The sequence below is a fragment of the Sarcophilus harrisii genome, chromosome X (assembly GCF_902635505.1).
Source record: "Sarcophilus harrisii chromosome X, mSarHar1.11, whole genome shotgun sequence".
In the NCBI taxonomy this organism is placed as follows: Eukaryota; Metazoa; Chordata; class Mammalia; order Dasyuromorphia; family Dasyuridae; genus Sarcophilus; species Sarcophilus harrisii.
In genome coordinates, this window is record NC_045432.1 from 56,211,610 (window position 1) to 56,236,997 (window position 25,388).

Genomic DNA, 25,388 nt, shown 5'->3' on the forward strand with positions numbered 1-25,388 from the left:
ACCTAAAAGGACAGGAGATTTTGTTCAGCAATGGGAATTCAGAATTCAGATCATGGAGTTGTTATAGGTGATGGTGGGATTGAAGGTCTGACCCTTCTCATGAGTGGCTGAAATGGTATTTTAAAAAGTAGGCTCTGGAGTTGAGGAGGCTGATGACCTGGGTAGCTAGAATTATTTGAAGGGACATTACTAGGTATATTGAAGAGGTGGGGGGGAGGGAGGGAGGGAGGGAGGGAAGGAGGGAGAGAGAGAGAGAGAGAGAGAGAGAGAGAGAGAGAGAGAGAGAGAGAGAGAGTGTGTGTGTGTGTGTGTGTGTGTGTGTGTATGTGTGTGTGTGTGTAAAGTTTGCAGTTGGAAGGAAGACTATGAGGTGAGCATTGACTAAGACCCAGCAGTGGAGATTGGTGGAGGAAAAACTGCCAATCAATTGCGGCAGGAAGAAGCAAGAGATTCCCCACTTCTCTGATCTAGTTGAAATTGAGACAAGAGGCAGAGAACATGCACTAGAGAGGACTGCCAGAAATGGTGATCTAAAGGAAGCCATAGAAGTTCTGTGTGCTGAAGATGGAAAAAAGTAAAAGGAAGGGATCTTGGATGTTGAGGAGTTGGTTAATTATAGAACAAGAGTTTAAGGGTAAAGGGAGGAGAGCATAAAGGGATGAAAAGGGGTAAGATTGAGCCGAATGAGGGAGAGTGTAGAGAGAAAAAGGTAAGAGATGACAGGAGAATAGAGTTTTCATCTTCACAGATGGAGCACAATGTTACATTGTGTAAAAGAAAGAAGTGGCAGCTTCATTTCAACATTAATCTTCATTTCTTCTGGTTATATAGTATATAGCTATATTCCTCAGTAATGGAGGAACTAGCTAGAAGGTCAAGGGTTGGGACAAGCAGCTGTTGAGATTAATTATCCTCCCCACCCCATCTGCTTCTTGGTTAAACTCAAAAGACATTCATTCTCAGGGCTGTTGCCAAGAGTTGGGGCCAATGTCCATGTTCTCCACCTGTTCTGTCCCAGCTGCCAAAAAGACTTTATTAACTTAGCATCATTTTGTTCTTTTTTGCCCCTTAAGCATATGAAATCAGCAGTGGGAAAAGATCACAATCTGAGCCCATGGGCTTACTGGAGACAATTGGGGCAGTTATGTAAAGAATACTGATTCTAAGTAATTATCTTCTCTATCCTTTTAGTGGCTAGACTAGTGGAAAATTTGATCAAACTCATTTGGTATTGTTCTCTGTAGAGTTTGAATTTTATCATTTATTTTATAAATGCCTTATTTGCACATATTAACTTACAGGAAATGAAAACTGAGGTTGCTTATTCGACTTTCATTTTCAATTACAGTGGTTAATATTGATAATTGTTCTTTGTCTTTCAAAGACATGTTCCATTTTCATTTAATAACTTTGAGAGCTTATTTCTATTTGAGTCCCAAAACTGCAATGTGAATTTTATCTCTATAGAGGAAAGTGAAGCATTTTATAAGCAGCCTAACTTCTTCCCTCCCTCCCCAGCTTAATAGTATTTTATTTTTCACATATTTTTACATATAAAGATAGTTTTTAACATTCATTTTTATGAGATTTTGAGTTCCAAATTTTCCTTCCTTCCTTCCTTCCTTCCTTCCTTCCTTCCTTCCTTCCTTCCTTCCTTCCTTCCTTCCTTCCTTTCTTCCTTCCTTCCTTCCTTCCTCCCTCACAGCAAGCAATCTGATGTAGGCTACAGGTGTGCAGTCATGTTAAACATACTTTCTTATTAGTCATATTGTGAAAGAAGAATCAGGAAAAAAAGGAAAAACCATGAGAAAGAAAAAAGCAACTCCCCCCCCAAAAAACCGTAAAAATAGTATGCTTTGATCTACATTCAGTCTCCATAGTTCTTTCTCTGGATGGGGATGGCATTTTTATCACAAGTCTTTTGGAATTATCTTAAATCACTGTATTACTGACAAGAGCTAAGTCTATCGTAGTTGATCACATAATCTTGCTGTTACTGTGTACGAGGTTCTCCTGGTTCTGTTCACTTCACTCAGCATCCATTCATGTAAGTCTTTCCAGGTTTTTCTAAATTTAGCCTGATCATCATTTCACATGGAACAATAATAATCTATTACATTCTTATATCATAATTTATTCAGCCATTTCCCAATTGATGAATATCCACTCAATTTCCATTTCCTTATCACTTAAAAAAGAGCTGCTACAAACATTTTTCTTTTTTTCTATGTATTTTCTTTTTTTATAATAGCTTTTTATTTTTCTAAATACATGTAAAGATAGTTTTCAACATTCACCCTTCTAAAACTTTTTGTTTCAAAATTTTCTCCTTCCCTGCCTCCCTCCCCTGAACGACAAGCAATGCAATGTAGGTTAAACACTTGCAATTTCTCTAAACATATTTCCATATTCATCACATTGCACAAGAAAAATCAGATCAAAAGGGGAGAAAAACACGAGGAGAGAAAAAAGTAAATAAATAAATACAGCCACCACTAAAAAACGTGAAAATACTATGTTATGATCTACATTCAGTCCCCATAGTCCTCTCTCTGGATGCAGATGACACTTTCCATCACAAGTTTATGGTAATTGCTATGAATCACCTCATTCTTGAAAAGAGCTAAGTCCATGGAAGTTGATCATCACATAATCTTTTGTTGCTGTATATGATGTTCTAGTTCTACCCACTTCTCTTAGCGTCAGTTCATTTAAGTCTCTCCAGGCTTTTCTGAAATGAGCCTGCTCATTATTTCTTAGAGAACAATAATATTCCATTACATTCATATACCATAACTTATTCAGCCATTCCCCCAATTGATGGGCATCCATCCACTCAATTTCCAGTTCCTTGCCACTATAAGAAGAGCTGCTATAAACATTTTTCCATATGTGATCCTTTCCCCTTTTTATGATCTCTCTCTCTCTCTCTCTCTCTCTCTCTCTCTCCTTTTAATCTTTACTCTTATTTTTTAAAATTTATTTTCCAATACACATTGCTTTATGAACCATGTTGAGAGAGAAAAATCAGAACCAAAGGGAAAAAACCAGGGGAGAGAAAAAAACAGAAAAAAGAAATGAAGATAGCATGTGTTGATTTACATTCCATCTCCGTAGTTCCTTTTCTGGATGCAGATGGCATTTTCCATCCAAAGTCTACTGGGATTGCCTTGTGTCACTGAACCACTGAGAAGAATCAAGTATTTCATAGTTGATCATTGCACAATTTTGCTGTTACTGTTTACAATGTATTTCTGGTTCTGTTTGTTTCGCTCAGCATCAGTTCATGTAAATCTTTCCAGGCCTTTCTAAAATCATCTTTTTCATTTTTTATAGAATGATAATATTACATTACTTTCATATACCACAACTTGTTCAGCCATTCTCCAATTGATGAGCATTTATTCATTTTCTAGTTCTTTGCTACCATAAAAAGAGCTGCTACAAACATTTTTGCACATATGTCCATTTTTTTCCTTTATGATTTTCTTGACATACAGACCCAGTAGTGGCACATCTTGGTCAAGGGGTATGCACAGTTTTATAGCCCTTTGGGCATAGTGTTCCAAATTGCTCTTTAGAATAGCTAGATCAGTTCACAACTTCACTATCAATGCATCAGTATCCCAGTTTTCCAACATCTCCTACAATATTTATCATTATTTTTTCTTGTCATCTTAGCTAATCTGATAGGTGTGAGGTGATACCTCAGAGTTGTTTTAATTTGCATTTCTCTAATCAATAATGATTTAGCTTCCCATAATTTCTAATTCTTTGACACAACAAAAAGAGCTCCTACGAATATTTTTGTACACATGTGTCCTTTCCTCCTTTTTTATGATCTCTTTGGGATACACACCCAGTAGTTGCTTTACTGGATTAAAGAATATGGACAATTTTATAGCCCTTTGGGCATAGTTCCAAATTGCTCTCCAGAATGGTTGAATCAGTTCAATACAATTCTACCAAGTTTATTATTAGTGTCCTAGTTTTCCCACATCTCTTTCAACATTTATAATTTTTATTTTTGCCATCTTAGTCAATCTAATAGATGTGAGGTGGTACCTTTGAATTGCTTTACTTTTCATTTCTCTAATCAATAGTGATTTAGAGCATTTTTTTCATATGACTTACAGATGGCTTTAATTTCTTCATCTGAGAATTGCCTATTCATGTCTTTTGACCATTTGTCAATAGGGGAATGACTTGTATTCTTATAAATTTGACTCAATTCTCTGTGCAGCTTAGAAATGAGGCCTTTATCTAAAATACTGGCTATAAAAATTGTTTCCCATCTTTCTGCTTCTCTTTTAATCTTGGCTGCATTAGCTTAATTTGTGCAAAACCTTTTAAATTTAATGTAATCAAAATTATCCATTTTGAATTGCACAGTGTTCTCTATTGTTTGGTCATAAATTCATCTCTTTTCTAAAGATCTGATAGGTAAACTATTCTTTGCTCTTCTAATTTGTTTGTAGTGTCACTCTTTTCGTCTAAATTATGAACCCATTTCGACTTTATCTTGATATAGGATGTGAGATATTGTTCTGTGCCTACTTTCTGCTATGCTATTTTCCAGTTTTCCCAGCAGTGTTTGTCAAATAGTGAGTTCTTATCCTAGAAGCTAGAGCCTTTGACTTTATCAAACAGCAGATTACTATAGTCATTGACTATTATGCCTTTTCCTATTGACTATTATTACCTATTCCACTGATCCCCTATTCTATTTCTTAGCCAGTACTAGATGGTTTTGATGAAGCAGTCCAAATTCTAAATAGGATGAGAGCTGTTTGGAATTCAAAAAGCATGTTCCTCTAGAAACCGTGTTATACATGCTATACACAATGATGAAGTTCCCAGGATAGCCTGCAACAATCCTTTTAATCCTTAACCTAGGTGAAACATAATGAAAACTGTGATTCTCTCCTTCCTCTTAGCTTCCTTGTACATGGAGTACCAGAAACATTCCTTCTCTTTTAGTCAATCTTAAAAGCAGCTTGTCCAAAGCTCTCAACAAGAGTCCACTTGTTTGTTTTTTTCTGGGATAGTCTTGCTCTCCCCACCTCTTCACCTCCCCCACTCATGTCGAGCTGTAGCATTTACCAGGCATATTGGTTGTTCATGAGTCTGCTGCTCTGAAGTTTAGGATGTTGGTGTTGATTCTTTGGGCAGCTAGGTGGCACAGTAGATAGGATGCCAGATGTGGAGTCAGGAAGACCAGAATTCAAATCCAGCCTCATCCATTTAATATCTATGTAACCCTAGGCAAGTCACTTAACCCTGCTTGCCTCAGTTTCCTCATCTGTAAAATGAGCTGGAGAAGGAAATGGCAAAACCCCACACGAGGTTACAAAGAGTTGGACGTGAGTGGAATGACTCACTAACAACATTTAATTCTTTTTGGAACCCAGATAAAAGATGAACTTTAAATGCTTTTTGGCTGTGAATCACCATGTGACATTCTGCACCAAAATTTTTTTTCTTTTTTTTTTTCTTTCTTTTTTTTTTATTTAATAGCCTTTTATTTACAGGCTATATGCATGGGTAACTTTACAGCATTAACAATTGCCAAACCTCTTGTTCCAATTTTTCACCTCTTACCCCCCACCGCCTCCCCCAGATGGCAGGATGACCAGTAGATGTTAAATATATTAAAATATAAATTAGATACACAATAAGTATACATGACCAAAACGTTATTTTGCTGTACAAAAAGAATCAGACTCTGAAATATTGTACAATTAGCTTGTGAAGGAAATCAAAAATGCAGGTGGGCCTAAATATAGGGATTGGGAATTCAATGTAATGGTTTTTAGTCATCACCCAGAGTTCTTTCTCTGGGCGTAGCTGGTTCAGTTCCTTACTGCTCCATTGGAAATGATTTGGTTGATCTCGTTGCTGAGAATGGCCAGGTCCATCAGAACTGGTCATCATATAGTATTGTTGTTGAAGTATATAATGATCTCCTGGTCCTACTCATTTCACTCAGCATCAGTTCGTGTAAGTCTCTCCAGGCCTTTCTGAAATCATCCTGTTGGTCATTTCTTACAGAACAATAATATTCCATAACATTCATATACCACAATTTATTCAGCCATTCTCCAGCTGATGGGCATCCATTCAGTTTTCAGTTTCTAGCCACTACCAAAAGGGCTGCAGCAAACATTCTGCACCAAAATTTTTAAACTTTGAACTTGTAATGTGAATCTGCTCTCTCCAAAGTGCTTTTCTTAATTGACAAGTCTGATGGCCTTTTTTCCATCCTCATCTGTCTTGCCCTTTCTGCAGCATTGACACTGTCAGGCACCTTCTTATATGAGCTCTCTTCTCTGGGTTTTTGTGGCACTGCTCTAGTTCGAATTCTACCTTCTCATCTGGCTCATCATCTACATCTTCAGCTGTATGGGTATGACCCCTGAAGTGCTTTTCTTTTTTTTCTTTCTACCTTCTTGTTTGGTAACCTCATTGACTTCCATGGGTTCAGGTGTCATCTCCATGCAGATAACAGTCAGATCTACTGTATAATAGCTAGCCTAAGTCCAGCAATTAAAGTCGAATGCCATAATCCTTATCACGAACTGCCTAGGGAACATTTCAAACTAGATGTCTCATATACATCTTAAACTCAACATGTTCCGAATGAAATCCTTTGCCTTTCTGCCACACATATTCCTATTCCAAACATCCGTGTTATGGTTGAGTACACCACCATTAATCTAGGCTTGAAAACCTGGTGCTGTCCTCAACTCGTCATTCTCCTGTACCTCACCCACCCATCCAATCATTTGTTATATCTTGCTATTTCTTTCCCTGTCATATCACTTCAACATATCCCCTTATCTCTACTCAGACAAACGTCATTCCAGTTCAGGCCTTCATGAGCTCTCATTTTGTTCTAGGATCACATATAAGCACCTGTGTTTGGTATTAAACCTTTACAGCTTGTCTTTCTATCTTTCCAGTGTTTATACACATTACTCCCTTCCACCCACCAGCCTCCTTGTTGTAATGAACACACAGCTTTCTCATCTCCTAGCTGTCTCTGGGTCTTTGTACTGACTTCCTGCTCCATCATGCCTGAAATGCCCTTCCTTCTCATTGCCACTTCTTGCAATCCCTAGCTTCCTTTAAGACTCAGCTCAGGCCCCACCTTTAAGACTCAGCTCAGGGCCCAAGTCTTTCCCCATCCTTCTATTACATTTATATATGTACCTATTGTCTTCCTGTTGGAATGTTAGCTCCCTGAGAAGAAGGATTGTTTAATTTTGTTTTGGTATCTCCAGTGCCAACCACATCACCTGACAGGTTCTTCATCAATGTTCACCAGTTGATTCACTGACACTGCCCCCGTTAACCCTCTCAGGGCCTTGGGGTTGGTAAATTCTGCATGCTGTATAATATTTAGCTTAGAAAAGATAGGGAGAGGGGCAGCGGATAGAGCACCAGCCCTTAAATCAGGAGGACCTGAGTTCATATCTGGCCTCAGGCACTTAACACTTCCTAGCTGTGTGACCCTGGGCAAGTTACTGAACCCCAATTGCCACAGCAAAATATATGTATATAATATAAAAAGACTAGATAGGGAGAGATGATTGATAGATAGATAGATAGATAGAGGCTGATCGACCAATCTATCTATCTGTATTTAGGGGGGGGGGCAAAATGTATTCTTCAGGGTCCTACAGTAGATGTGGAAGCCAATAAACCACATTGCTTTTTTCCATTTTGAATGTTCTTTTTTTTGACCTTGCTAATATATAGTAAACACTTTTTTTAATGCTTTAAGAATGTTTGAGTCAAAATACAAGTTTTCTAAAGCCACTCAGCTGCTACAGCTGGTTCACCTGGCCTCCCACTTCTCTGCCCAGGGATTGTGATTTCATTAAAAGGGATGGGACCACACAGGATTCTGAGAGCAGGCAGGGTGAATAATAGAATTGCATCTTTAAAGGTTCATCTTAGTTAAAGGCTTGGAGAGAGGACATCTATAGAGAGAATGAGATCAGAGGGAATCTTTCCCCCCTCTATTTCCATTCAGCGTATTGATGCTGATTTTCAATGGATGAGAATAGAAGGGTAGGTACAAGTGCCTGGGAATAAGCCTTGTACACTTGACAAGTTATTGTCCTCCTTTTTTTCCCATGAATCATAGTAAATGGGGAATAGTAGCCAGATACACTGAAGTTAGCCAGTTGAGTGTTTGCATAGCTGCAAACCACCAAGTTTGTTTAACAAGACAGGGGCACTATTGTACAGCTGGTACTGGTGAGTTGGATGAATGTAGCTATTCACATGTTTCACTTCAATTTAGGTCTTATTTACCTCACTCTTTCCAGAGCTGGCTGTTTTTTGACAGATTCTCACAGGAGCACAGATTGAGAGCTAGGTCGTTCCCCTGATTTTGGAGATGAGAAAAACTAAGGCCTTATAGAGAGTGTGACTTGTTAGAGCTGGCATCCAAAGCCCAGGTCTTTTCATTCTAAATCTACCATTCATTGCTCTGCATTGTGAGGCCTCTCTTCTGGTTTTTGTTCATCAGCCTGTCTTTTCTTTTGTTCTAGTTTGTTTTTTTAATAAATCATTCTTAGTTTTGAGTAGAAAATAAAAGACCTTTTCAACACTGCTTAAAACTTTATTTTATTTTAGTTTATTTCATATTTATATTTATTTCAAGGAAACGTCTTACGTATCATTTTTTGATCTTCTTTGAGTGGCAGCAAGAAATGGTTCACTTTCTGAAGTTAGCATTTCCAATACTAGCTGAGAACTTTATCGGATACTCTTAGAAGGGGAGCTAAAGTGTGGTATATGAATGTAATAGAATATTATTGTCTTGGGAGACATGAAAAATATGAAGAATTCAGAAAGGCATGGAAAGACTGTAGGGACTGATGCAAGGTAAAGAGAGCAGAACCAGGAATATGTTATACACAATGAATAAAAAAACATGAATGGGGGGGCATCCACAATTGAACACAGAAGACAAATAGTGAGCAGTATTTGTTCTAGAGGCCAGAGGATAAAACATACCACCTTATTCTCATGCTAGAATCGGGGTTGGGAGTAGAATCACAGGCAGCTGGTAGTATAGTGGATAAAGGATTAGACCTGCACAGGAAGGCCCTAATTCAAATCTGGCCTCAGACACTTACCACCTGTGTGACTCTGGGCAAGTCACTTAACCTAGGACTGCATCAGTTTCCTCAACTGTAAAAATGGAGATAATAGCAGCACCTACTTTTCACGGTGATTGTGAGGCTCGAGTGAGATAACAACTGCAAAGCACTTTGCACAGTACCTGATACATAGTAGGTACTTAATAAATGCTTATTCCTTTCCTTTCCCTGTTCTTCCCGGAATCAGTTGTCCAAGGTTGTACACTCTGACAGATGCAGTGCCTGTGGCCATGGGGATGTGATTACATATTTTTTAGCCTTGTTTGTGCCTTTGTTCATGCTGTTCCTTTTACTTAGAATGATCTTCCCCCAGCCCAGTTCCACTGAATTTCTACCCAGCTCAAGTGGCACATTTAGGAAGCCTTTTCTGATCCTTCCTTCCTCCCTCCCTCCCAGCAGAAAGTAATCTTTCTTTCTCCTCAGAACTACCATCGAACCTTGTGCCTTTCCTATTTTGTCTTAAATTTCTTTATAACTACTCATAGTTGTAGAACTTCATTATTTTATGCTATTTATATATCTTTTTTTTCTTTTGAGAAAGTTGCACAATGATCAGAGAACTGGCCTCTGACCCATTCTGGCTGTGTGACTCTGGAGAAGCCACTTAATCTCTCAATGCTGTAGTCAGCTCTTAGACTAGAAGTTGCAGAGGTCTTTTACTGGAACAGAGAGTTCGTCAGGTCTAGTTAAACAAAAATTCCTCTTTCTGTTATTTGTTTGTGCCTTATTTCCTACCAGCTGTCTCTCTGTCTCTCAAACTCTTGCGTCCCTGAGAGCCTTTCTCATGGCAAAGCCATTGAGGAGCTCCCTGGAACACTCCCACCCCGTTTTTGCCAAAAAAGCATGCCTGCAGGAACCTATACTAGCCTTCAACTCTGCTGGAGTTCCAGGGATGGAGATCTACCTGTGTTCAACATGAAGTCCACAAATTTGCTGGCTGAGGTTTTGTCAGAAAAGGGAGAACAGTGGGTCATAAAAGTCATTCAAATGTAGCTGTTCAGAAATCCAAATCTTGCTACTTTGATTGCAAGGAGAAGCGAGATAGGCCAGAAACTTTAAGAAAACATTGCGAGTCTTTTTAGACTTGTCTTAAATCTCAACTCTTTGTTTTGGTGGTAATATTTAGTTGACATGTTGGCAATATATAAGTTTGATTCTATGATCTATTAAAGTGACTCTGAATCTAAGATCTTTGATTGTTTTTCTACTACTTGAGGTCTAACTATTGGTTTCTAGTATCGATAGGATTTTCTTGTTTTGAGGTTCTCCTTTCTTTTCGCCATAACAACCTGTTATACCACTGTTTTTCCTATAAAGCTGTTCCTGATAGGATTCTTTTTTTTTTTTTTTAACTTTTTTTGACAGAGCCGATGCCTGGGTAGTTTTTTTACATTATCCCTTGCACTCACTTCTGTTCCAGTTTTTCCCCTCCCTCCCTTCACCCCCTCCCCCAGATGGCAAGCAGTCCTATACATGTTAAATATGTTACAGTATATCCTAGATACAATCTATGTGTGCAGAACCGAACTGTTCACTTGTTGCACAGGAAGAATTGGATTCAGAAGGTAAAAATAACCCGGAAAGAAAGACAAAAATGCAAGCAGTTTACATTCATTTCCCAGTGTTCTTTCTTTGGGTGTAGCTGCTTCTGTCCATCCTTGATCAATTGAAACTGAGTTAGATCTTCTCTTTGTCAAAGAAATCCACTTCCATCAGAATACATCCTCATACAGTATTATTGTTGGGGTATATAATGATCTCCTGGTTCTGCTCATTTCACTTAGCACCTAATAGGATTCTTGATGCATTTAACTATATCCGGGAATATCATGATCTTCATTATCATCAGAACCATTTAAGTGCTTACTTTACGTGAAACATCTGTGCTAGGTGCTACAGGGTGCTACAGAGAACATTCTTGATTGTGTTCTGAAAAGAGACCACATAGGTAAACCATTTTGTAAACCTTAACATGTATTTGTATATAAATGCTATTGATTATCATTAGTGGTAGTAGTTGTATTATTGTTGCTCCTACCATTTAAATTTTAAAGAAACTTTAAATTTTAAGAAACAAATAGGACAACTACATGTTACATTATATACAAGTATTGATAAGAATGGTGGGGTGGGTAGAGCTGCCCGGGCAACTAGACCCACATGTGATTAGACTGAACCGGCTCCCAAAGCCTCCCAGAAAGCCTGTGTTTGCATGGGGAAGAGCATTTCAGTAGAGCAAATAGCATAGAAGTGAAAGCCTGTGAGATGCAGATGTCCATGTGCGCAGGCAAGGAGGAAGGTCCGATTGATAGCCAGTGGTGTCTTGGAACATATGCATCTGGCCATATGTAACAGGAGAACGAGTTGATATAGTCCTGATTTGGACTTGTAAGGGCCTCTTAGCTTTTCACCATGTGAATTGTTCCATTTTCTACCAGATATTTTCCCTGTTTTGAACAGGGGTTTCTGTCCCACGGCTTTGATTTGGAGTATACGCAACAGAAAGCATCCCTAACAAAGGACTTAAATTCCTGACCACAAACCTATGAGTAGATCTTATCTCCAAAGTTTTTTCTTAAGTTTGAGATCCAGGTACATTTTTCTGACAAAAATTACTTTAATAAATGATATTTAAGTTGCTAGGCCAGTCTACAAAGCCAATATAGCCTATATGATAGCTGAACCATTGTGCAGAGCAAGAGGAAGATGAGTTTCTTCCCTCTTTTCTTTGCATAGTCCTGGCACAAAAGTTTGATACAATCCATTTCTTTGATATCTTTCCACCCCCCTTTCGGTACTACTTTTCTATTTTCCAGCTTACCTTTCTTCAGGTTCCCAGTGTTCTTACACTACCTTAATTAGGCGCTGTGGCATCTTGCCTAGGCCTGCCTTAGGAAGGTCATTCAATAGTTTACATTTATTAAGTGCTTACAGTTCAGCAGGCACTGTGCTAAGCACTGGGGATACACAAAAAGGGCCACAGACAGTCCCTGCCCTCAAGAAGTATACAGTCTAAAGAAAAGAAGGCAAGAAGAGAATCAGGATGCATTGTTGGTGGAGTTGTGAACGAATCCAACCATTTTGGAGAGTAGTTTGGAACTATGCTCAAAAAGTTATCAAACTGTGCATACCCTTTGATCCAGCAGTGTTACTACTGGGATTATATCCCAAAGAGATTATAAAGAAGGGAAAGGGACCTGTATGTGCACGAATGTTTGTGGCAGCCCTTTTTGTAGTGGCTAGAAACTGGAAACTGAATGGATGTCCATCAGTTGGAGAATGGCTGAATAAATTGTGGTATGAAAATTATGGAATATTACTGTTCTGTAAGAAATGACCAACAGGATGATTTCAGAAAGGCCTGGAGAGACTTACACCAACTGATGCTGAGTGAAATGAGCAGGACCAGGAGATCATTATATACTTCAACAACAATACTAGATGATGACCAGTTCTGATGGATCAGGCCATCCTCAGCAACGAGATCAACCAAATCATTTCTAATGGAGCAGTAATGAACTGAACTAGCTATACCCAGAAAAATAACTCTGGGAGATGACTAAAAACCATTACATTGAATTCCCAATCCCTATATTTATGCACACATGCATTTTTGATTTCCTTCACAAGCTAATTGTACAATAATTCAGAGTCTGATTCTTTTTGTACAGCAAAATAATGTTTTGGTCATGTATACTTATTGTGTATCTAAGTTATATTTTAATATATTTAACATCTACTGGTCATCCTGCCATTTAGGGGAGGGGGTGGGGAGGGTAAGAGGTGAAAAATTGGAACAAGAGGTTTGGCAATTGTTAATGCTGTAAAGTTACCCATGTATATATCCTGTAAATAAAAGGCTATTAAATAAAAAAAAAAGAAGAGAATCAGGAGAGAGCAGTGCTAGGAAGGTCAAGGAAAGAGAATCCAGCAGGGAGGCAGTTGTCAGTGGTGTCAGAAGCTGCACAAAGGCCATGAAAGACAAGGCCTGACAAAAGGCTATTGGGTTTAGCAGCCAATGCTTGGTGACTCTGGGGAGCAATTTTAATCATAGATTTAGAGCTAGAAGGGACCTTAGAATCAGAGCTGGAAATTTGGAAGGGTCCTCAGTCATCTAATACAATCCATACCCAATAGCTGACATTTATTTGATGCTTACTGTGTGCTAGGAGCATATAATAGTTCTGATGCAACAACCCTGGGAGATGGGTGCTATTATTACTTCCACTTTACGGATGAGAAAATTGAGGCAAGCAGGAAGTTAGATGACTAATCCAAAGTCACACAGCTAGTAAGTGTCTGAGGTTGCATTTGAATGCAGGTCTTCCTGACTTCAGCCCAGTACTTTATCCTACCCAGCTGCCTCAAAGAAACCCCCATTCTAACATACCTGAGAAATGGTCATTCAGTCTCTGCGTGAAGACTGCCAAAGAAAGAAAAACTACCACCTCTCAAGGTAGGATTGTCAACTTTGGGACAGGTCACTTGCTTAAGATGTTTTTACTTTTATCAAACCTAAGTTTACTTGTCAGTTTCCACCTGCTCTACCCCCTGGGGCCAGACAGGAACAAATCTGATCCATGTATTATCCGATAGCTCTTCAGATGCTCTAAGGCACCTCTCAAGTTCCTCTTCCATCCTTTCTCCAAGCTGAACATACCTAGTTCCTAGATCTTCATATGTCATGGGCTCAAGACTTCACCGTGCTAATTGCTCTCCTCTTAACACTGTAATGTTTCAGTTTATTTAAAACATGGCATCCAGAACTGAACACAGCATTTCAGATGAGGTATGATGTGTACCAAGTACAGTGGGCTGGCTAATCGCTTCTCTATTCCTGGAATCCCTTTCATGCTTTTGGGCTACTCATTGCTTCCTAAAGTCCCGACTCCTTTTGCAGAGCACCTGCCCTCTAGCTGTGTCCCTCCCATTTATACTTGTCAAGCTGATTTTTGGTACTCAAGGGATGCAACTTATAGGATTTCTTATTAGATTCAGTTTAGTGCTCTAGCTTGTCAAGAAGCTTCTCTAGTCCAGAGCAGGTATCTCTTGTCCAGCGCTACACAAGTAGTAAGGTCAGGAGCCAGAACTTGAGCCAGATTGGACTCCCGAGTTGGTGCTCTTTCCTCTGTCCCACTGCCTCCCTTTATATTGATAAGTGAAAAACAGTACTGTATTTCACTTACATTGGCTTTTAAGATACTTTAAGGTACTCAGACATCATCTTTCCACATCATATTCTAATTTATCCTGTCTCCTTTTGCATTCTGAAATTTAGTACTGTCTTATAATTCCATGACTGATAATTGGCAGCACCAAAATTGAGATTTAGAAATGTTGAAAAACCAAACATTTGCAAAATCATAGAATTTTAGCATTGTAATATACCTTGGTGATCATTCTGCCCAAGGTCCTCATTTGTTGAGTGGTGGGATCAGAGGCCTGATTATAAGGAATTAAAAAGTGAGTAGGTGTTAAGGAAGTAGAGACAGTAAAATTAGATAACTATTCACTATATCCTTGGCACTGAAAAGGAGGAGAAATAGAGGAGTTTAGCTTGAGAAGATATCAGAGTGGAGTAGATTTTGAAAAAATGAGGGATGCCTGCACATGGTTGTAAGCATGTGTGCATGGGGCAGGGGGGAAGGGGCTGTAATGGGAGGATGGGAAAGATGGATTTTGAGCTGTGGAATCAGAGAGGTAAAAGAGCTTGTAATGTATGGCCTTTATATCATTAAGAGGCAAGATTTTTCTGCTGGGAGAGGAGGAAGAAGGAATAGGGAGCTCAAGGAGACAGGGAGAGGCTTGGAACGCCTTTGGGGAGTGTATTCTAGATTCAATCAAGGAAGAATTGCTTTTCATCAGTGAGAGCCCAGTTGACATTACATAACAGGAATTTGTAGTCAGTCCAGTCAGCCCAGTTTTGTGACTTCTTCCTTTAGCAGAATAGAGAAGTACTGCTCTCCGAAGATTGTAAGGACACGAGCAGCTGTTGGACAGGGAGTATGGATTTGGTCAACTGTAGAATCAGGACTGTGTAGAGAGAAAAATGAAATCAGATTAGAGGTGATGGAGCGAGAAAACAGAGGGATAAAGTCATTGGATATTGGGTGAGGACAAGGAATAAGGTTAAGAAGAGTTAGGCAGAGGGGGAGAGATGGAAGGGGAGATTGTGATCTGTAAAGGGCAATTTGAATTCACACATTCTCTCCTTCCCTTTCGAAACTTTTGTCTCCTTGATAAATTGCAGGATTTTTCACGACTTCCATGGCTCTAATAGAAAAAGGTGTAGGGAAGCAGGGCAGGTATGGGTCTTTGTGGTTTGTACGTTATGGTCTTGGACTGCCCTGTAGAAAATGTAGCAGGGCAAGTGGAGAACAAAATTGCTTTGGGGCAAAGATCATTGCAAAACTTACCCCTGCAAAGATGAGAGAGAATGTGATCTTGAAAATAGATTACAAAGATCAAAACAATACAAACAATTGAGTTTCTGAGTATAATAGATAGCATTTTTAGAGTTGATTGCCTAACACTTGAAATTATCTCCCTCTTGAAATTACAGTTCAGATTGTTTAGATTTACTCATTGTGTACATGTTGTGAGCAGCTAGGTGGTAAAGTGACAAGACACTGGGACTAGAGTCAGGAAGACTTGAATTCAAAGGTGATCTTGTATTTGACAGTTACTAGTTGTGTAGCCCTGGGTAAGTCACTTAACTCTCAGTTTCCAAATATGTAAAATGGGCTAGAGAAGGAAATGGCAGACATTTCAGTGTCTTTGCCAAGAGAACCCAAAATGGGGTCAGGAAGAGTCAGACACAATTGAAAAACAACAGAACAATGAAAGTATATGTTGTATCTTCTTCAACTCGGTAAACTCAAGGATAGGGGGGTGTTTATTTTTTGTCTTTGTTTTCCTATTGCTAGTGTAAGGCTGTGCTAGTTTTAAGTGCTTGATGAAGTGAATTGAATCGGAACTATCATTTTAGCCCTAGTATCTTAAAGAGTCATCCAGATTTTTAAGCAGGCTCTGCTAGTTTCCTGTGATGTGCGTTTGGGCCCATTGTCTGAAAACAAAGGACTACTAGCCTTTCTAGTAACATATCTATTTTAGCATGGAAGCTAGTCATGTTTCCAAAACCAGGGAGTAGATTCAAAGGTAGTGTAAGGGGAGGCCTTAAACAAGGGTGCTTCATAAATACAAAGATGCTGAGCCTAAAGCAGTCTGGTGAGTGTGCCTTCAGGTGTGTCAGTGGTCAGGGTTTACTTATATATAAAGCTTGCTTGCTTTTAAGTTGATTATTTGATTGTCTAAGGAGAGCCATCTTTGTAATCGTTTTTACCTTGTGCCCTCTGAGAGAATAGGATTCGGAAATATTTAAACATCCTATCATATGTGGTGGTAGAAGGTCAGTCAAATTAGCATCTGCTTCAGAAATGGGCAGAATTCATCCTTGGAGATTTCATCCCAGTTGAAATGGTCCGTGCTAGCTCTTATTGGGACAGTCTCCATTTTTAAAGTGTTACTTATGGTCCTGTGAATGCAGATTCTAATTCAAATCAAGTAGATTCTAAGAGTGAACACTGAACTTTTGTGATTGGATTCTGGCTTTTCCTTTTATTGCTGTCTCATGCTGGGTGTGATAATATCTTAGTATCATTTCTTTTATTTCCTGCTTTCCCTCCCAGCCCCCAGTCACCATTTGCCCTTTCCTCCCTTTGTAGCTCAAAATTCCTCCCCTGCCTCTTCTGCAAAGCTAATTATTCTCTATATAACTTGAAGTCTTTGCCAAGTACTTGCATAATTTCCCTGTATCTACCTAACCTGTTCTTCCTAATGTAACTTCTCTTATAAACTAGAGAAATTTGCTTTAATTAGTACCTTCAAAGTTACACAAAATCATGGGACCCAAACATGAGTAACGTAAGGTTCCTCTCAAAGTTGCCTACAGATATGCATTGGGAAAAGCCCATTATTTTTCCTGACTCATTTCTTAGGCTTGCTTCCAATGTGACTGATCATACCAATTGCACAATGGTATGTAAACAAACTCTATAGAAATATGCTTCTTTGTAACTTCTTTCCTTTCTACTCCTACCGATATATTATCTCCTCTGCCCTTGTCTTTAACATTATAAGCTAATGGGTACATCACCTGAAATTTTGTCTTTGCCTAGTCCACATAAATACTCGATAAAGTTTGTTCAATTGAATTGTTACTGTATGTAGGTGATTTTGTGTTGAAAGAAAATTACTTGAAACACGAAAACAACTTGGTGCAATAGTATTAGCTATGAGAAATTACGGTAAGAAGGAAAACATAAGCAGGAATAACTCTGTCTCCTTGGAAATATCCTAAGTTTTCTTTTAGTGCTGTATTCATTCAGGGATGGTGATGTCTTGTCTTGGAAATAGCTTTTTACCTCCTCTCCAAGATGAAGGAAAGTTATAGACAGATTTTTTAAAGTGATTTTTATTTACTTTACTACCAGCACAGTTCCATAGAGAAAGAAAAGTGCTCATTTCCACTGCTGAGTTGAAATCTTTTACTATTTTTTTTTTTAACCCAGGAATGTGAAGAAAAGCAAAATGGATCCAATTATGGGTGTGAATTCTATCACCATTGCAGTGGAAGGTATGACATGTAATTCCTGTGTCCAGACCATTGAGCAACAGATTGGAAAAAAGAATGGTGTACACCATATTCAAGTAAGTAAATGCCCCAGATTTCAGTGAGAACAAATTATGATGATTGGAAACCTGGTATGAAATGACTTTTAGACCTGGAACAGAAATGGACTTGAGAGTTCAAGACTTGGGAGCAAATAATGTCATGGTTCTAAATGTGCTGTTAAGTAGGTCATCTCTGGACCTTTATTTCTCCTTCAATAACAGAAGTCAAGGTGATCAAATTTAAGGTATCTGAAAATGGAAAACAAGGTGTCATTAGGATCATTGATTATGAAAGATGGTGATGCTTTCGATCCTATCCAGTAATCGTTCTGCATGGGTCACATGGCTCACAGATATTTGCACCCACGGACAGAGGCTTTTCTTTACTCAATATCCAGTCAACCTGTCTGGCCTCTCATTTCTTCCATCTGAACAGTCAACTACAACAAAATTGATTTTTTTCTCTTAACGTTGCCAGTATAACCGTGAAAAAAACCAATATTTGAAGTAATAAATTATGGATTATGTTTTTTTAAGTAGAATCCAGAATCATTTGTCTGTAGCAGAGAAAAGAGGGAAGGGTCATGTGTGTGTGCTTTGAAGTTTTGTTGTCTTAAATATCCCAGGCTGAAAAACTGGAACAAGGAAAAATCTGGAAAAATTCCTGATACTATTTTATATGTTAAGTGTAGACTGATTTTCAGTGAAGGAAAAACCATTAATGTGGTGTCCACTATTGATCGGGACCATGCTAGATGGACCTTCTGATTAAGGAGGATCACTATTGTGGCTTTCTGATAACTTCATTTTGGTGTCTTGTGGTCATTTAGGGTTCCTTTTGTATGTGTGGCACACTGGGATGTGTTTACAAGCACAGAGAACACTCCTGTTAGTTGGGAGCCGGTTGTGTCTTCATTTTTATGTGGCTGTCGAGTGCCACCACAGGCGCTGTTTTCTCCCCAACTCATCCTTCTAGCGTGTAGTCTGTTATTGTGAAAGAGAGTCTCATTGCTGTGCTTCAGTGGACAGAGACAGTAGAAGTGTGTTTCTGATGTGTTGCCAGCTTGCTGCATGATCTTAGGCAAACTTCTTCAACCTAATTTCTGTTTCCTCATCTGTAAAACAGGGTTGATAATTCTACTTCTTTCAAAGAGGTTATACAGCATTACTAATTAGAGAAGTGAAAGAACTTTCTTATTGGATTCAGAGGACTTCCTAGACTCCATGTCTCCTTGTGGCTACATTCCTTTCTTAATTTGTTAGGGCCATGGATTTTGCAAAACTGCCTGATGAGATCATAGCCACCATAGCCATAGATGAAAGGGGACTTTAGAGGTCATTTTGTTTATTCCTCTTATTTAAGAGAAGGAAATCGATTATCTGCTAATATTTGTTTTCATCTTTATGCAAGTGATTTGTAAAACCTGAAGTACTTAACTGTGAACTATTATTATTACATAGACAGTGGCTAAGAGGACTGGACTTGGAGCCAGGCAGGAAGACTCCTGCCTCAGACACTTAGGATGTGTGTGACCTTAAGAAAATCACTTAGCTTTTTTCAGCCTCAGTTTCCTAATCTGTCAAATAGAGGTACTTCCCAGGGTTGATGATAATCTCTGCAAAATGCTTTGCCAACCTTAAAGTGCTATATAATTGCTAGCTATTATTTTCATCTCTAAGCATAAGTTGCAGTAAATTTTGTGCTGTACATTTTCAGTAACAACAACAATAACAACAAAACTCCCAAAAATGGATAATGGAGGAAATTGAGATAAGTAATTTCTACCCACTTTTTCTTCTTCCTGTGAGTTGGATTTTTATTTCCTGTGGTATACTGACCCATTCTTTCTTTGTCTTAGCAATTAAAAAAAAACCATAATTCTGTACTGACTGTGGATAAGACCCTTCATCTGTTAGGTCTGTTTCTTCCTTTGTAAAATGAAGGAATTGAGCTAGACCCTTTCTGATTCTTTAACATTTTCTTTTCTTTCTTTTTTTTATGCTTAGGCAATTAGGGTTAAGTGACTTGTCCAGGATCACACAGCCAAGAAGTGCTAAGTGTCTGAGGTCAGATTTGAACTCAGATTCTCCTGACTCCAGGGCTGGTGCTCTATCCACTGCACCACCAAACTACCTCTCTTTAACATTTTCTTTCCAACTTTTGTAACTAGCTGCCTTTTCAGTCTTGTTCTCCTCTCTCTCATTTCCCCTTTCTTCTTCATCTTTTCCCTCTTTTTTTTTGTCTTACCTACTTCTGATTTCACTTATCCTTTTCACCTTAATCTAAGTTATTCGCTTTTTTTGAGTCTTCCAGTTGTTAATGTTCACTTCCTCATCAAATTATTTCCCATTTACTTTATTATGGGGAGATATCAGAATACTACATAGTCAACAGAGATCTGTGTATTTGGATTCCAAAAATCTGAGTTTAAATCTTAGATCTCAATAATTTTAATTCCTGAGTGAGCCTTGGCAGTCACTGAACATCTCTGGGTTTTCATTTCCTTATCTATAAAATTAAGGACTTGGATAAAATGATCTCTGAGGTACTTTCCATCTCTAAATCCCTAATCCTACTTCTCTGGATGTTTTCTTTCCCACCAGAAGAAAATAAGCTCCTTGAGGATGGGGCCTGCTTTGTTTTTACTGCCTTGGTATCCTGAGCCTCTAACACAGTACCAGACACTTAGCAGACATTTAAAATAGATTGCTTGAATTTATTTCCCCTGAAGTACCTGACAAGGTCTCTGAGGTCAGAAGTTAAGAGAAGCCAAAGACCTCCAAAGCAGTGTCCCTTACATCGTTTTTTAATTAATAGTATTTTATTTTTTCAAATATGTGCAAAATTAGTTTTCAACATTCACCTTTGCAAAACCTTGTGTTTCAATTTTTTTCCCTCTCCAAGATAGCAAGCAATCCAATACAGGTTAAACATGTTGAATTCTTCTAAATATATTTCCATATTCATCCTGCTATACAAGAAAAATCAGATCAAAAGGGAAAAAATACTTGAAAGAAAAAAAAAAACAAGCAAACAACCAACAATCCACAAAAAGGTGAAAATGCTATGCTTTGATCCACATTCAGTCTCCTTAGTTCTCTTTCTGGATGCGGATGGCTTTCTCCCTCACAAGTCTATTAGAATTGCCTTGCACCACCTCATTGTTGAAAAGAGCCAAGTCCATTACAGTTAGCCATCAATATAATCTTGCTGTTACTGTGTACAATGTTCTCTTGCTTCTGTTTATTTGACCTAGTATCAGTTCCTGTAAGTCTTTCCAGGCTTTTCTGAAATCAGCCTGCTCATCCTTTCTTACAGAACAGTAATTCCATTACATTCATATACCCTAACTTATTCAACCATTCCCCAACTGATGGGCATCTACTCACTTTCCAGTTCCTGGGTACTACAAAAAGGGCTGCTAATGCAGTTTTACATGTGTGGGTCCCTTTCCCTCCTTTATGATCCGTTTGGGATACAGACCCAGCAGAGACACTGCTTGGTCAAAGGTTATGCAGGATTTGATAGTCCTTTGGGCGGAGTTTCAAATTGTTCCCCAGAATGATTAGATCAGTTCACAACTCCACCAACAATGCATCAGTATCCCAGTTTTCCTCGCATCCCCACCAATATTTATCATCATCTTTTTCTGTCATCTTAGCCCATCTGAGAGGTGTGAAGTGGTACTTCGGAGTTGTCTTGATTTGCATGTCTCTAATCAATAGAGATTTAGAGCACTTTTTCATCTGACTAGAAATGGCTTTAATTTTTTTTTAATCTGAACATTGTCTTCATATCTTTTGAGTATTCCCTACATCTTTCAAAAACATCCACTGCTTCATCAGGTCACAGGGCTGGAGTGGCCCTCTTGCAGAGCCCCCTCTGTATAGATGTGGATACTGAGACCCTTTGATATTAAGTGATTTGCCCAAGATCACACAAGCAGTTAATGGAAGAAATGGGATTCAGCACTCAGTCCCTGGGATTCTGAGTTCAGAGTTCTTTCCACTGTACCAGTCACATGTTATTCATCCTCAGTGTTAATTAAAGACATTTGAATTTCTGTGTGTCTTTGTAAGTCAGTGGTTCTCAAACTTGTCAGGCCTGACTTTTTCCCCAGTAGTGCCTCTCCTGTTTCATCAGAGCCCTCCACATTTTGTTTTAAATGTGTCTCATATTACCAAATAGCTGTTTGTAGCTTTATGTCTCTGGTTGCCACAACATCCTTGGAATACTCTGCAGATTCCATGTTTGAGAAACCCTTGTCTACATCTTATTTTTAAATCCCCTTTTATGCCATATGTATTTATGCCTATATATACATATATATATATATATATATATATATATATATATATATATAGTTTGATTTTCCTGTTATGTGGCAAGATGTGTCTTCATAGAAGGTTACCTTCTTGGGTTTAGAACTCAAAAGGACCCCAGAGCTTATAGGATTCGGAATCATCGACTTAAAGCTGAAAAGACTATTAAAAGACATTTAGTACAACCAACACTCTGAGAGGAATCCCAGCCCAGAGATTGTTAAGTGACCTGACCATTGGCGTACTGCTAGTAAATGCCAGACAGAATTTGAACTTGGGACCTCTGATTCTAAAGCTAGCACTCTTTCCCTCTGTATCAGGCTATCTCTGGATCCCAGTAATCTGTTCCAGTCCCTTCATTTTACAGATGAAGAAACTGAGACCAAGAAAGGAAAAATGATTTGTCCTTAGCCAAATAGGTAATAAGGAGCACAGGGTAGGTCTCAAAGCTGGTCTCCAATCTGGATCCTCTGGTTCACTTTACACTCGCCCATCCTACCTCCAAATGGCTTGAATCACCTTTGAACCATGTTTCCCTCCCCCAAGCTTGCATACTACAGTATCCTTAGTGGGTATTCAATTAATATTTAATGATAACAAACTCTTAATGAATAGCCAGTTTCGTGTGTTATTACCTCCTCTATGAACTTTTCTCATGGTTGGTTTGGGCCTTAGAATGATAATGTGTGGTAAAATCATACATCCTTATTCTTCATTTGACAATCAGCTGAATTAGAACATGGCTTGATTGACCCTTGGGAGAGGGAGCCTGATTCTGTCTTCCTGGGATATAGTCTTGAATTCTCAAGTTCCTAGCTGGGAGAGCAGGATCTGTCAGTCAAGCTGGAAGCTTGCATGTATGTTGCTGTAGAGTCATTTAAAGAATCCTATTCTTCCATGACTGTTGTCACCTCTTGCTTAGTCTTGCCCACACCCACTGTCCCAGCCAAGACTCCCATCAGGGAAGCAATATATCAAATAGCACCCCTCCCTTGGTCTATTTAGGGAGAGTCTCTCTGGCTGCCTCAGTGCCTCTCTAGGTTCTTGCCTCCTCACCCAAAAATCTCAAGCATCAGGAAAATTAAAAATAGATCTTTCCCACAAAAAGTTTGGGGACCTGGTGTAATGTGATTCTCATGGAAGTGTGCTATTATCTATGTTTACTATGAGTTGGTGTGACTTTGAAGGTGTCTTTTCACAGCCAGGGATTAATGAGTCATTCTCTAAACATATCCCTAATAGCGCCAGGAAAAGACACATGTTTGATAGCCACATCTGAGTATTATTGTTCTCATTATTAGTACCTAAGTGAAGGCTTGAAAACCATTAGAAGAACGTTATAGTTGGTGGGCTTTTCTTACAGGTGTGTGTTTTTTATTTGTTTGTAATTTGGCTTTTTTAGTTCATTTATCCTGGGAAGAGAAAAGAGAGTAAAACCTATTTTGACTGAATACTGGTGACGAATTTAATCGGTTCATAGCAATTTTCAAACTGATCACCCATATTAAAGGTGCCTCCTCCATCATTGGATTTCCCAGCAGCACTTTGGTCTACCTTTCATATTCTAATGTGTATTATGTTTAAAATCTATATGCAACATCCTTTTTTTCCCCCTCCCAACCACGCAGAAGAGATACTTCTGTGTTCTACAGAGCATTATGGTCAACAGATCAAACTAATGATCTCTTATGATCAGGAATCTGAAAGACTCCCTTTTAACATCAGACATTTATTTAAGAAGTGCATATGTAATGGGCTGAGGCTTGAGTTGATGCACTGAGGTCCCAAGCACGTGAGACTAAATAGTAATTGAACTATACTCTATTAATATATATGGTTGGAGAAAGAATGGCCCCCACCCACTCTCTGTGCAAGTCCTGATGTGTTGTATAGGAAATGACGATTTTGGTGGGTGGAGGCATAGGGGCAGGAAGAGAGGCTGGGGGAGATTGCTGGCTGGGTTCTGCTCTGGTGGCTGCTGATCTCGTGGCTTCTGGTCTGGCTGGCTTCTTGACTCAGTTTCCTTTTACCTCTGACCCCCTTCTACCTCCAATTCTTCTTCATCTCTACTGAGAATAAAAGATTGAAGATTTTTCCCTAACCTGAATTCCTGACTCTGGCTGATTTTAAAATACACGGTTATCACATGCATAGGGTTCATTGAGTGGGAATTTAGCAATCTTGGTGTGTTTTACAGGTCATATACCTTCAGTTCTAAGAAGTTCTTGCTTGGGCTTTTACTTAGCTTGCCATTTTGTTTCTCACAATAACAGTCTCAACGAAGGTGGCTTTGCAGTTGAATACACAATTATCCACACTTGAAGGATTTGTCATTAGTTTTTTTGTGATTTTTCACAAGAACTTGAGCAAATAGTCTTTGATTTTACTTACCCGTTGGTAAAAAAGATCTGGTTACTTCAGTCATTGTGTTTCAGTTTGAGAAAGCACTAGAATCTTGGGATTAAAAAAAGGGTCCAAGAACTAAGTATGTGGGAGTGGTATTGAAATGTAGGCAGTTCACAGTTGATGCACTTTTCTTTCCTTCCACCGAATAAAAGTCTGCTGATAAAGTTTTATCTTTCAATCTCATGTCCTTTGGGGTTGGAAATAAGTTTTTCATTGATTTTACTTAATTTGTGTGAGGAAAAGCACAAACTCCAACCAGTCAGAGGTCTGTGCTTATGACTATAGCTACAGAAGTTTTTAGGGAAAAAGAAAAGTACAGGGATAGTTTCCAAATGTTTTCTGCTTCTTTGACATCTGAGTAAATTTCACGGATCCTTATTTAGTATTCTTCTCTTAATTCATCTTTCTCAAATTCTTCTAAAGCTAATGTTTCTTTATATTCACCATCATGCTGTGGCATGGGTTCTAGTATAGTAGACGTCCACTTTTGATCCCCACAGATGCAGTCATCTCTGATTTGTTTTGGGGAGAAAGCCAAATTGGAAAAACCAGAATCGACAGGTGCCTATTTCATTTATTTATTTTTAGGCACATTTTATATTTTGAATTGATTTTCTGAATAATCATTTTTACTTTGTAATATTTATAATTCTTGGACTAATCAGAAAACAAGTGCTATTTTAAAATTTGTTGGCTTGAGAAAAAGACTAGCAAAAAATAGATTGTATTCTGTAGTACTTAATTTTTTTCAATAAGTGCTAAGTGTGACACCTGCTTTCTTTGATCTAAAGCAACTGGTACTATGTGCCA

General features: G+C 38.6%; 1 protein-coding gene across 1 annotated transcript in view; it reads left to right on the forward strand.

The window, feature by feature from the left end:
* The window catches only part of ATP7A (ATPase copper transporting alpha), a 119,199-nt gene that overhangs the window by 42,265 nt on the left and 51,546 nt on the right, over positions 1–25,388 (forward strand). Inside the window, exon 2 of the mRNA XM_031944667.1 lies at positions 17,747–17,885. Within this exon, the coding sequence (XP_031800527.1) occupies positions 17,766–17,885 (120 nt within the window). The 5' untranslated portion in view covers positions 17,747–17,765. The remainder of the gene's footprint in view (positions 1–17,746; positions 17,886–25,388) is intronic.